General features: G+C 43.6%; 2 protein-coding genes across 2 annotated transcripts in view; one reads left to right on the forward strand and one right to left on the reverse strand.

Moving 5' to 3' along the window:
- Positions 1 to 14,756, reverse strand: part of LOC6032562 (protein tincar) — a 283,715-nt gene that overhangs the window by 58,732 nt on the left and 210,227 nt on the right. The window lies entirely within an intron of this gene.
- On the forward strand, positions 6,725 to 13,255 carry LOC6032559 (vitellogenin-A1). The gene is given in 4 exon segments (XM_001843083.2): positions 6,725 to 6,787; positions 6,853 to 10,470; positions 10,473 to 11,897; positions 11,966 to 13,255. Coding segments are annotated over 4 exon segments (6,300 nt in total). The 5' UTR covers positions 6,725 to 6,753; the 3' UTR covers positions 13,189 to 13,255.

A 14,756-nucleotide genomic window follows, 5' to 3' on the forward strand; every position in this document is an offset into this window, starting at 1 on the left:
CTATCATTAATTGCAATTTTTGATGATAAAAATGGATAAAATGCACAATTTTTATACGTACATATCTCAGGCATCGTCCAAGCAACCCCCTTAAACAAAAAATGTCCACTTTTTTGCCATATAACCCCTGCAAAACCTTATTTCCTAACCATCAAATATTAGATATTAAGGCACTACCAACCGGCCTTTGGAAACTTTTACACATTATACCAAAACTACTTAACCTATTCCAACTTTTTTGGTTTGTCCATACTCCTAGGCCATTACTAGTACTAGCCTTATCACTTAAATTGCCGTTTTCACTTTATATCCGAAGAAAACGTGATTTTTGAAGGTGTCCAAATTACCCCCACTGTCCATATTACCTCAAACTCCCCTACTCTCTAAAATTATTTGTTTATTCTTTCTGGAAATTTCTTTCTGTGTTCCTAGACCACCTGCAACAAATATTGCAACTGTTTATCATTTTTTGTCAGTTTACCTGTAAATTTTTCGATTCAGGAAACAACTCTTTCTGCACAATTGTTAACTACCTTCAGAGCTTGCAGTTGCGGCCTTCCTTTAAGATACTCATTTGGATTCAGTTTAAAAAAAATCTAAAGAAAATTCCTTCCTTTTTTATCTAAAAAAACTGCATGGTATTTCTTGTAACAAAAGCAGATAAATTAAAATCCAAAACGTTTGCAATTAGGTTTGGATCAGAACAGATGACGATTCATGGATGAACTAATTCATCAAATTTGTATTCTCTCTCACACGCTCTTATAATATGATATATTTTGTTGATCACATATTACATTAAATTTTATATATCAAAACAAACCTGGTATTTTAGTTCAACATTATAATGAACATGTCAAGAACGCAGCACAGCGGATAGCAAACGAAAACGACGACGACGACAAAAGTCCAATAGTTGACATATTAAATCCCTCTAAATTTATCTAAATCCCTTTAAAAACTCATCCAACCATGAAAGTTACTTTTTTGTTGCCTGACAGGTAGACTTTCAGGTATGTCCAAATTACCCCACAAGCCATGTCTAAATTACCCCCATAGCATATTCTATCATTAATTGCAATTTTTGATGATAAAAATGGATAAAATGCACAATTTTTATACGTACATATCTCAGGCATCGTCCAAGCAACCCCTTAAACAAAAATGTCCACTTTTTGCCATATAACCCCTGCAAAACCTTATTTCCTAACCATCAAATATTAGATATTAAGGCACTACCAACCGGCCTTTGGAAACTTTTACACATTATACCAAAACTACTTAACCTATTCCAACTTTTTTGGTTTGTCCATACTCCTAGGCCATTACTAGTACTAGCCTTATCACTTAAATTGCCGTTTTCACTTTATATCCGAAGAAAACGTGATTTTTGAAGGGGTGTCCAAATTACCCCCACTGTCCATATTACCTCAAACTCCCCTACTCTCTAAAATTATTTGTTTATTCTTTCTGGAAATTTCTTTCTGTGTTCCTAGACCACCTGCAACAAATATTGCAACTGTTTATCATTTTTTGTCAGTTTACCTGTAAATTTTTCGATTCAGGAAACAACTCTTTCTGCACAATTGTTAACTACCTTCAGAGCTTGCAGTTGCGGCCTTCCTTTAAGATACTCATTTGGATTCAGTTTAAAAAAAATCTAAAGAAAATTCCTTCCTTTTTTATCTAAAAAACTGCATGGTATTTCTTGTAACAAAAGCAGATAAATTAAAATCCAAAACGTTTGCAATTAGGTTTGGATCAGAACAGATGACGATTCATGGATGAACTAATTCATCAAATTTGTATTCTCTCTCACACGCTCTTATAATATGATATATTTTGTTGATCACATATTACATTAAATTTTATATATCAAAACAAACCTGGTATTTTAGTTCAACATTATAATGAACATGTCAAGAACGCAGCACAGCGGATAGCAAACGAAAACGACGACGACGACAAAAGTCCAAGCAGAGAAACAGCGCGCGCTTGTTGGTAGGGGGCAGGCAGGCAGGCAGGCGAGCAAGCTCGTGAGAGAGTTTGAACCTGAGAGAGAGCACGTGCGTGTACGAATTGGAAATAAACATCGTTGTTAGGTAGCCCCTTACAGCTGGCCGCGCAAAAAGGGTCAGTTTTGGGCGCTAATAACTTCGCGGGAAAAAATCCTAAAAATATGGTGTCTTCGGGAAAGTTGTTCTAAATTTAATGAAGGTTCTACATTTGAGAAATGGTTAGAATCGGATAATTATGGCGCCTTCCACGGGTAAAAATGTAAAACAGTTGCTTTTCTCCATACATTTTGATGATTTTTCCCATACAAACTTTAAGCGATTGGAGGGAGGGGTTCCCGTGGTCAGAATGAGCTCAAATTTGGAATTTAGCCTAGTGATGGGTCAATCTTTGATTTCAGGGGGTAGCCCCAAAAAAGTCCGGATTTGGACCACCCTAATGATTACACATTGCGCATAAAAAATAAACCCTAGGGGAGCGTCCATAAAAAAAGTTACTTTAAAGGTATTGCGGTCCTTTTCGACCCCAAGCTTCAAAAATTCGTCAAAAATCCAGTTTTTGACCGATTCCGGTTCTTTCAATCACAAATGAAAGCTTAGGACGTCCTCTTTCCGAAAACCGGATTCGGTCACTGTGGCCACCGGGAATCGGCTACAATCGAAAAAAGACCTTTTTAAGACCCCAACTTTGACGACCAAATTTCAACCAATCAGGATGCTCCGGGTTGCATTCGAAAGGTATTTACTTGTACTTTGTCCACAAATATTAATATCAGGACCAGGTAACCTACCGGATCCGGAAATCCGGAACATCCGAAAAGTTTATGTTTTACTGTGTTTCACGTTATTGTGATACCAATACTCTCATGATAGTTGAATTTAATCCATAAAACTTACTAAAAACACAATACACGTTTGCCAGAGCCACTCTGGAGTGTTAGTGACCGCTTCCGGGTAAGCTGGAACCGGTTCCTGGGTACCCGATTAACGGCCAACTTGACTATTTTTTGTTGAAAACCGATCATGTTGCACATCAAACTTCATGAAATTGAAAGATATGATATCTTTGGTAATGCCGCTGTTCGCTGATCTATCCTGGCCATTCTGGAACTGGTTACTGTTGGCCCCTTGGGGACACTTCCGGAATATGAGATAAACCCTATCATCCGACATATCAAATTTTATGAAATTTCGATTTAAAGGTGTGTAAATTAAAATTTCAACGCAAAATATTCATGAAACATCGATTTAAAGGTGTGCAAATTTTAATTTCAAAGCAAAACATACCATTGCTGTGATTGCTGCTACAGTTTTAATACAATAACACAGCGATTCTCAACGGGGTACCGGGCCTACTTGATTTACATGGCAGGGGGTACCGGCCTAGAAGAAGGTTGAGAATCGCTGCAATAACTGAATCAATTTTATTGTTTAGTTTACTAAGGTTATGAGCTTTTTTAAAAAATAGTTAAATTTAATAAATACCTAGGTTTATTTGGATTTATAACTGAATACGTTTTTATGCAAATTATTCTGCTAAAAAGGCATATAAATTTGAAGATTTTCTCCAATTGTGTTTTTGCAATTTGTCTTCTTCTAGTGGAAAATTGTCAAAAGAATCTTAAAACGCATTCCGTTTTCCGATCAAAACTCATTCTCATTGGTAACATCTTGACATATTGAGAATAATAAAATAATCCTTTAATCCAATTTTATTGTAGTTATAGTTAGCTAACTATTCAAACTATTCAAAATTTTATGAAAACTTTTTCCGAAGTAATTTGCACTTTTCTAACTTGGTCACTTTGATTTCATATACCATTCTGTACTTTTTTAATGTGTACTCTTATTTTTGCGGAAAAATCTCAAATCTATTTATGTTTGATTTGATACATTCTCTGCCAACTCACACGAAATCTTCGATTTGTGTAAAGCTTTGTCTTGAGAGGTAATTTTGGTCTTTGATAACGCATTCGTGGTTTATTTTAGATACAATAAAAATGTGCTTTTTTTTATTTCTGATAGAAAACTTTTAAAATCTAATGTGAGCTTTTTGAATCACATTGCATGACGTTCAAAAAAGAATTTTCAAATCAAATAAAGTCTTTTAATCTTTTCAATCAAATTGATTTGGCCAAAGACGTCAAAGATGAGGAACAGAATAATATCATAAATTAATCCTCCCCCCATTCGGCTGGTAGGCTTAGTTTAAATTCTTCAAACATTATTTAATTTTCTAAACAGAGATGTCAGATTTTAAGACTTTTCAAACAAATTTTTTTCACGTTCATTATTTTAAACAGGGTTGCCAGATTTTTTACGATATTTCTATTTTTATAAAAACAAACATTTAAATTTGGACTATTTCTATGACGTTTAATGTCCCAATGTTATCATGGAGTGTTTCTCGCTTGGGAATCATCCATAAACCACGTGGACCATTTTGGAAATTGTGGAAATTGAGTCGAAGTCTTCATAAATAATGGTGATTTAATGTTCAATTTTGAATTTGTTTACAGGAAATGCGTTTGCTTATAGAAATGGTCTTTGTTAAAAACATTACCTTTTCAACTATTATTTGTGAAAATGGAATTTGTGCTTAAATAAAAAAAAGTTATGAGTTCATTCACCTTCATACAAAACCTACATATTTTACTCCTCTTTTCCCGCCCCGTTTGAAAGATGTATTGCCAAAACGGGCAATCGCTCGCCAAGATAAGGAAGCGTTATTTTTTATTTCACCCTCCCGCTCCAAACTCGTCCTCCTCCTGATTGAGGACATACTTTGGAAAATTCGATAAGCAAACAGGAATGGGGGAGGTGAAACGGTGAGTTCCCCCGGGGAAATGGCAGACTTTTGGAGGGGCGGGGTTCGTCGCTTGGTTACTTTGCACGCTGCATAATTCCTGTAGAAATTCGTGATTCTTTTTGAGTATTTTCTAAAACATTTATTTTTTTGTGATTGATTAAGCTGAGATCACAAATTTTCTACAATTGTCAATAATTTACAAAAAATGTTATTTACCAAATTGACACTGTTGGGTGAGTTGTCTTATTTTTCCTAGCAAATAGAATTGAATTTGCAAGCGTAACGAAAATATTTGCTCCATATTTAGTACAACGTGGTAATATTTGCAGGCACTGATGCGGCCCAAAACCTGACTCCTTTCGTGCGTGCAAAATGGCACGGCTTTGCACGTCAACTGACAGCCGTGTGCATATCGGAAATTGATGGCTTTTGTGAGTGAATGTGTATGTCTGAATTGTGAAAGCACATTTTGGGATGATTCATGCAATTTCCCAGTGTGTTTGCAAATGGCTGATGTAGGGAAAGTGGGGGAGGGGATGAATATAATTGATGCCATACATCATGATGAAATATTGAATTACCTGGGGTGGGGAATGGTTTCGTCACCAATCGATTCAATTATGACCGGCTGCAATCAGTTTTTAATCCAATTATAGTTGGACCAGAATTAAACCACTCTGGCACTGGTATTGACAAAAGTATTATTTGGTAACTACATTAACGAAATCAGCAGATGCTGATCGAAAACTGTGTTCAAATTTGAAATTGTTTAAATAAATGAAAATTTTTGTTAAAGTGTCAGTAAAAACAAACTAAAAATATTATAACCTTATTTAGGTTTTCTTGAAACCCCAATTTTATTTTCAATATTATTGTTATTTGCTATTGATATCATTACACCATATATTTTGACAATCTTATAAAAAAAATAATGATCTTAAAAAGACAAAATTTATAAACTTTATTCGTAACAAAGAAAGTTCATTGGCACGAACTCTCACGTTGAGTCATTCGGAGGAAGTTACTATCTGTCTATTTCATGATTTTACAATCACAGTCTTCGAATCAGCCAGCAACCCCATTCAACACTACGCTAAGTGATAAGGCACAGCTGATCGCTAGATGTTGTATAATAAGTTGGTTATCATTTTTCACGTTTGATTACACAAAACACGTATAATCTGATTGTTGATAACGATCATGACCTAAAGTTTGATGAACTTGCTTGCTTTGTTTACTTAGTCAAAATTTTTTGTTTTACTTAGTCAAAATTTCAAAAAACTAAATATTTTAAATACAAAAAACTATTAAAACTGAATTCTGTTGGAATCTCCCTAATGACGACCTCGCATCCGGATAATCACTTTGACGGAATACTGGTGAGGTGACGTCCGCAAGATCCGCTCCATAGTCGTTAATCGAAATAAAACTCACCCAACCAAGTAACATCCATCGTAATTAAAAAGTTCATCGTCTCTCTGCTCCACTTTGCAAAGTAAAGAGCAGCCCCGAAGCAATGAAGCTTTATGCAGAGTTTAATTGACGGAAAATAGTTTCTGTCTGCGAGAAAACCGTTGTTTCCTTGCAACTTTGGAAACAGTGAATGGGACGCGAATCCATCCACAATGAAGCAGAAAATTAAGTTCATACCAAGAAAGGAGATCTTTCACACTGATACTGATACTATGTTGCATTCGACAAAAAAGGCTTATCAATACCTTTGAATGGTGATAAGACTTTGCATTGAAACCAAATTGATCATTCAGCGTTTTGATCCCTTTAAAAGGATCCCGGTGGCCAACGATCAGGCACAGTCGTCTCCATCGATTCGAAGGAGAACAACTCGAACAGTTTCAGTCAGTTTGTGAAAAATAAATACCCAAATCTTGTCTAGTGCACTTTGTGAAGGAATACCTCGTGTGATTCGTGATGATGTGGTGGAAGTTTGTTCTCATCGTTCTGGGTAAGCAAACCGTGCAGATCAAACCAACCAATCAGTCCCTCAACGCAACAATCAATCTCTTCCAGTGGGAACCTGCTTTGCCGAGCAGCAGCAGCAGCAGTTCAAGAGACCGCAAAGCTACGATGAGGCTGCCCAGCGCTACGAGAAGTTGATGGACGGCGGTGCCAAGCACTACCTCCACGACAATCTCGCCTGGGAACCGAACCAAGTGTACTGGTACAATGTGACCACCAAGACGATGACCGCCCTGCCCGATGTGACCGAACAGTGGACCGGTATGCTGACCCGCGCCAAGATGGTCATCAACCCGAAGAGCGACGGATACGTCGTCGGACGCATCGACCGAGCTCACTACGCCCAGTTCAACCAGTATCTGGCCGACGGTCACCGTTCGGAACTGTCCGACCTGAAGCTGACCTGGAAGCCGATGCCGTTGAGCTCGAAGCCGTTCGGTATCAAGTACAAGAAGGGTGCCATCAAGGGTCTGTACGTCGAGAAGACTGTCCCCAACCACGAAGTCAACATCCTCAAGTCCTGGGTCAGCCAGCTGCAGCTTGACTTGTTCGGTGCCAACCTGATCAAGTCCAAGTACAACCAGCTGCCCGAAAATGAAACTGCCAACGCCGTCTACAAGACCATGGAACCGTCCGTGTCCGGCGAATGCGAAACTCTGTACGACGTCAACGTTCTGCCCAAGTACAAAATCCAGTCGCACGACGAGTGGGTCCCTCAGCCCCAGTACATGCAGCAGGATGACGAGATCTTCGAGATTGTCAAGGCCAAGAACTTCAGCAACTGCGACCGCCGCATGGGATATCACTTTGGAATCACCGGTGCTTCGGACATCAAGCCCAACACCAACCAAATGGGAAACATTCTGAGCAAATCTGCTGTCAGCCAGATCTTTGTCGTTGGTAAAATCCACAACCACACCATCCAGTCGGCTTCCACCACCAGCAAGATCCTGGTCAGCCCGTCGCTGGTCCATACCGAAAAGGCTATGGTCCTCGCCCAAGTCAACGTTACCCTGAACCAAATCAAGCGCTCCCAAAAGGAACCCGTTGGTCCAGCTGAAGATCGTGCTGTCTTCGTTGGTCTGGTGTACAGCTACAATCTGCCAGAAGATAAGAACAACTGGGCTCGCCCAGAAAACGAAACTTCCAGCTCAAGCTCCAGCAGCTCTTCCAGCTCGTCTTCTTCATCGTCGGACTCTAGCTCTTCCTCGGACTCTTCTTCTTCCTCTAGCTCCTCTAGCTCCTCCAGCTCGGAATCGTCTAGCTCCAGCTCCAGCTCGAGCTCAGAAGAGAAGGACAACAAGAAGATCAGCCCCGCTGAACAGCACAAGGATGCGCTGAAGCAAGTTGAAAAGCGTGAACGCTCGACCCGTAACCGTCGTGACCTGAACGCCCAAAAGGAGAAGAAATACTACGAAGCCTACAAAATGGACCAGTACCGTTTGAGCCGCGATAACGACACATCCTCGGACTCGAGCAGCTCCGATGATAGCAGCTCGTCCAGCTCTTCCAGCAGTTCCTCGGAGTCTCGTGAACATCGCAAAAATGGAACCCTCGCCGACAACTCATCCTCGTCGTCATGCTCGTCAAGCTCCTCTAGCTCGTCGTCCGACTCGAAGTCGTCGTCCTCTTCCTCATCCTCATCATCTTCCGAATCTCTGGATAGCAGCGAAGAATACTACCAGCCTTCCCCGAAGGATCTTGATAATGCTCCCGCCGCCCCCCTGCTCCCGTTCGCCACTGGCTACAAGGGCAGCAGCATCCAGAACGCTCGCAATGTCGATGCTCCTCGTATTGTCGCTCAGCTGGTCAAGACCATCGCCGAGGACTTCCAGAACCCGTCCATCATTCCCAAGTCCAACACCCTGGCTCAGTTTAACCACCTGACCCGTCTGATCCGTACCATGGATCACCAAGAGCTGTACGATTGTGCCCAGAAGCTGTTTGTGTCCGAAAAGGAACGCCAGCAAGGAGACAAACATAGCGAGAAGTTCGCCATCCGTTGCGATGCCTGGAATGTGTTCCGTGATGCTATGGCTGAAGCTGGTACCCCACCAGTTTTCAAGGTCATCAAGCAGTACATCGAAGAGAAGAAACTGCGTGGAATTGAAGCTGCTTCCGTGGTAGCCACTCTGCCCAAGCGCATTCGCTACCCAACTGAAACCCTGATGCACGAGTTCTTCCTGCTGGCTACGTCCACCGCTGTCCAACACCAGGAAACTCTCAATGCCACCGCTCTGATTGCCTTCACCGATTTCCTGAACCGTGCCCATGTCAACAACCAATCCGCTTTGAACTACTACCCGGTCAACAGCTTCGGTCGTCTGGCTGATTCCAAGTACAAGATCGTTGCCCACAAGGCCGTCCCATGGCTGGCCCATCAACTGCGTGAAGCCGTCCAGGAAGCCGACAGTGAGAGAATCCAAGTCTACATCCGTGCCATTGGAAACCTCGGACATCCGGAAATTCTGAACGTGTTTGAGCCCTACCTCGAGGGTAAGATCCCCGTCACCAACTTCCAACGTTTTGCCATCGTCATGTCGCTTGACCGCCTGGTTGAGAACTTCCCGAAGTTGGCTCGCACGGTCCTGTACCGAGTTTACCAAAACAACGCCGATGTCGATGAAGTCCGTTGCGCTGCGGCTATGCTGTTGATGCGCACCACCCCGCCAGTTGCCATGCTCCAGCGTATGGCCGAGAAGACCGATGAGAACAACAGCCCGCAGGTCAGCGCTCTGGTGAAGAGCCTCATCGAGTCGGCTGCCAACACCGACGAGTTCGATGATGACTCCGAACTGGCTCAAAATGCCCGTGCCGCCGTCAAGATGCTGAACCCCAACGAATACGGTCTGCAATACTCGAGCGCCCACTTCAGACAGTACGCCATGAAGGAGTTGGACATTTCCTACCGTCTTCAAGCCGGACAGATTGCTTCCGATAACCACCCAGTACCAACTGGAGCTTGGTTGCACTGGCATGAGAACCTGGGTGGTCTGAAGAGACTGTCCTCGTACCATTACATTGTGTCCAACATGGATGCCCTGTTTGATCTTTTGGACAACAAGGTTATGACCGTTGAGGAACAGAAGAAGGAGTGGCGTCAGGAGTCCCGTCAAAGCCGGGCCAACGAGAAGCAAGAGAAGGCATCGAAGGAGCAAGACAACAAGGCCGAACAGAAGTGGTCTACTGGCCGTATTGCCAAGTTGCTGAATATCGATCCGGAAGATGTCGAACAGGTTGAAGGACAGCTGTGGCTGGAGATTTTCAATGCTCCGCATCTGATTGCTTTTGACAACAACACCATTGATGAGCTCCCACGTGTGATCAAGAAGTTTATGAAGGATTTGGAAGTGAACTGGAGCGTCAACATTACCAAGGTTTACCAGCAGGGACTCGTCACCGTGGCAATGCCACTGGAAACTGGCTTCCCATTCACTTTCAGCACGCAATCCCCTACTCTGGTTAAGTTGGAAGTTGATGCCAGCGCTGAGACGAAGCCCAACATGGCCAGAAAACCAGCTGGACATCCCGAAAACGGTAACGACGAACATATTCATATCCCACTGTTTGCCAACGTTACTGCCGATGTGAATGTTGTGTACTCTCGATTGATCGATGCCAAGGTTGGATTCAACACTCCGTTCGATCACCAGCGCTACATTGCCGGTTTCAGAAGAAGCACCACATCCACGCTCCTCTGCGATTGGAGGCTCAGCTGGATAACGCCCAGAATGAGTATGAGCTTAACATTCAACCGTTGGAGCCCAAGAAGGATATTCTGCTGGCTCACATTAGCTCCTGGCCGTACACTGCCTACAAGGATATCACCGACATCCGCCCAATTGCCGAGAGCCCCAACGCTCAGATTCTGCACGACGCTGTGAGACGCACCAAGACCGTCGAAGGCACCATCGGACAACAGTTGACTGGTGTCGCTCTGCGTTACCAGGCCAAGTACGACAAACCTGCTCTCGTTTTCGGAGACATTGTCGAGCACATTCAGCAACACGATTTGATGTCTGCCCTGCTGTTCCCTCTGCACGCTTCGCAACCATGCCACTACCATCAGCTCAACCTGTGGTACGATGCTCAACGTAGCCCAGTGAAGAACATCAAGCTTTCGCTGCAACAAACCACTGCCAACGAAACCGAAGACTTCTCATCCTCTGACATCAAGCACCCGAAGGCTCGTCACCAGTCTGAGGGATACTACAACGAGAAGAATCTTGCCCAACCCTTCGTGTTCAAGGCCGCTAGCCAGCGTCGCCAGGAGCAGTTCCTGAAGAACGCTGGAGCCGGAATCCGCAACAGCCTGGTCTCTGTGTGGGATCTTGGAGCTGAGTTCGAAGGTCGCCAGAACAAGGCCGAGTTTGTGTTGACTTTGGCCAAGGCTTCCTCCCCGGTTGACGAGAAGGAACGCACTTTGGTGTTTGCCTCTGCTAGCCCGTACATTGCTGTTGGATCCAAGAAGCAACACCAGGCCTGTCTGAGCTTGACTGAGAAATACCCGAGCGTGCCGATGCTGAACTACATCACGGCTCTGCAAAACGATGTCACCTCTGAAATCGACCTCGAGCTGTCCTTCGGTGAGAAGTGCGCTGGAGGTGCCCAGGTCTCGGTCAGCGGTAAGCTGCGTCAAACCGACTTGTGGCGTGAAACTCTGCGATCTTCCGCAATTGTCAAGAAGTGCAAGAACCAGATGGCTGAAGGATACTTTGCTCTGCCAGAGTGCCAGAACGCTACTCGTCTGGCCAGTGCGCTGGATCACTACACGTTTGACATTGAGTTCAAGGAAATTCCATCGTCTGTGCGCAACATGACCAACAAGGCGCTGAACTGGGTCCAGAGTGCTGTCATCACCCGCTGGGAGGAGGATTGCGTGAGCCACAAGGGTAAGGAAGGAAAGGCTCAGCTCAAGATTGAACTGTCGCCGCGTGTTAGCCACATCAACGTTACCTTGGCCACCCCGAACCGTAAGATCGAGATCGAGAACTTGCCGGTTGAGAACGAATGGATGAAGAGCCTGGTTCTGGTTCACCCAGACTTGGCCTGGAACGAACGTCTGGCTTCCTACGCTTACAACGGAGAAATGAACCGTAAGTACTGAACACATTGTTGGCCAGGTGAAAGCAGTTTTTTTTTTAATATATTTTTTTCATTCCAGCATCTTGCGTTGTTGCTCCGAAGTACGTCGATACCTTTGATGGACGCACCTACGATTATGAGACTGGAACCTGCTGGCACGTTGCCATGCACACTGTCAAGCCAGAGCTGGAGGTCAGCCCTGAACATTCGCACTTCTACGCGTCGGATGTGGAGCAACGGTGGAGCAATGGATTCGATGAGCACGAACAGATTACCGTCCTTACTCGTACCGTTGAGAACAACCAGCAGCACCTGAAGGTCGTCCTTGGCCAGCAGGAGCAGTGGGATTACAACATTGATATTGTGCCGAACGGTGCTCAGCTCCCGATTGTCTATGTCAACGATGAGCCGCTGCAGGTTCACGACAAGTACACCATCCCGATGTACACGGCCGATGAGGGTGAACAGCCGTTGGTGCGAGTCCATGCCCTTGCCGGAAAGGAACTCGTGGTTGACATCCGTGATGGACAGATTGTGATCGTTTGCGATGGCTACCGTGCCCAGATTCTCACCGGTCAGACCTTCTACGACAACACCGTTGGTCTGTGCGGTACCAACAACAAGCAGGAGGAAGATGACTTTATCACTCCGCAACAGTGCGTGATGCGCAAGCCGGAATACTTTGCCGCTTCCTGGGCTGTCACTGGCCAGAACTGCACTGGTCCTGCCAAGGCATTCGCGATCGCGTCCCAACAGAAGCAGAAGGAGGCATGCCTGAAGGTTGAGTACATGTACGGAAACGTGGTCTCCGATGTTGAGGCCGGTCGCAAGCGGTACCGTTACTACAACCACAACGTCGATTCGTCGAGCTCCTCGGAGTCTGATTCGAGTTCGTCGTCGTCGTCCAGCGAGTCTTCCGAGTCCAACAACAAATCTGACTCTTCGTCCTCGTCATCTTCGTCGGGATCGTCGTCGTCATCGTCCTCGGAAAGTAAGGAACACGATCCTTCCCAGCAAAAGTACTCCAAGAAGGAATGTGACATGGTCCACCAGGTGCAGTATGTTGAAAAGGATAATGAACTTTGCTTCTCCAAGCGCCCACTGCCAGTCTGCAATTCTCGCTGCAAGGCTGTTGAGAAGGAAGCCAAATATGTCGACGTACACTGCCGATCGGTCCAAGATTCGGCCGCCCAGATGCTGAAGCAACAGATCCGCAAGGGAGTCAATCCTGACATGAGCGCCAAGTCGGTGTCCAAGACGATGAAATTTGCCGTGCCCAAGCAGTGCGTTCATATTCACTAGATGATTGACTTGTTGTTTTTGAAAATACTGGATTTATGTTAAGCGCATTATGAAAATTAACCAAAAAGACAGAGGAGATGTTTGATTGAATAAATTCATTTTGTTATAAAAAAAAACTCTTTAATTAAAACTCCGAAACATATAACTTCGTTTTGGCAACAGATTGTCTAGGGGAAATCTGTAATTTTGGCGAGTTCACTCAAATGTTATTGCACAGTGGTCCAGATCGCAAAATTATGTGGAAAATTGATTTTCCGAAAAATGATAAGGTTTTGAAGCTTTGGTGTCTTAAGAAGAGTTATTGCAAATAGGAAGTGGCAACTTTTAGATTGGTTGAAAATTAGGTGATTCACGATTAGGTTGATTTTAAAAATCTAACTTTTCAGGAATATTTTTGGGATAATTTTTGTCTTCAAAAAAGTTGTTGTTCTTGCCAATACAAGAAACTTTGTCGAAGACCACAAAATTTTATCTCGCAATCTATGCCTTCCACGACCAATTTTTTTATGCTTCATCATCCCGGTACGAGAATCGAACTCACGACCTCTGGATTGGAAATACAACACGGCGCTAGTCGAAACCCATCCCCTGCCGGTCAGTATTTCCAGTGAGAAGAATTACTCTTTTAAGCAGGCTTCACTGAACACCAAGATCTGGTGCGCCGTGGTGCGGTTTTCGTGTCACTCTAGAAACCAAACCGAGCTGTTTATTGTCACACCATAGCAACTGTACCGAAAGCTCCTTGGTGCAACACCGGTGCACCCAAACTGTATACCAAGGATGCAACGATGCAACTCAACATATGGTTGATCCAAGTAAACCGAAGGCGACATTGTTTTGATTGAGGTTTGTCAGCCATCATTCACAACTTCGGGATGGCCTGGCGGTTGTTGTCTCCGTCTTTTAACCACGAGGTTCCTGGTTCAATCCTGAGTATAAATATTTTTGAGGTTTTTTTTTTCAATATTTGCTGTCAAAATTACTGATTATATACATTTTTTAAGTAACTTCTTCGAACCTGCGACGCTTTAGTCAAAGAGTTAGAAAATTGAATGGATTTTTGTAGTGGAATAGAGAAAACGTTCAATATTATGCAGGCAGGTTTAAGTGAAAATGTCTATTTCAGGATTGTATGCACAAGAAGTTAATGTTTATATTTCATGACACTACGAAATTCTATTCCTTAAGAATTATTCTAAACAAATAAAAAATCATTTAAAAAACAAAATAATAAATGTCGAGATTCGAACCAAGAACCTCTAACTTAATATTGCACTGCCTCTGACAACCACACCATTAAGAACTGTTGAGTTTGGTTGGCTTGCTAGGCATCAAGAGTTCCAAACTTCTCCCATGTGGTAGGCGTAGAAACCATGTCAGTTTTGTGTACCCGATCCACACCGCCGTCACACCAAACTTCGGTTTCGGTGCACCGATCAAGCTACCGAGCTGTGTCGGGTTTAGGTCGTGACGAGAAATAATGCGCATAGAAAAACCGGTATCATAGCAAACCGTTGTCGCACCCGTCAAAAGGTAAGTCTGCTTTTAAGAGATCTGACTTTGCCGAT

The sequence above is a fragment of the Culex quinquefasciatus genome, chromosome 3 (genome assembly GCF_015732765.1).
Source record: "Culex quinquefasciatus strain JHB chromosome 3, VPISU_Cqui_1.0_pri_paternal, whole genome shotgun sequence".
Lineage (NCBI taxonomy): Eukaryota > Metazoa > Arthropoda > Insecta > Diptera > Culicidae > Culex > Culex quinquefasciatus.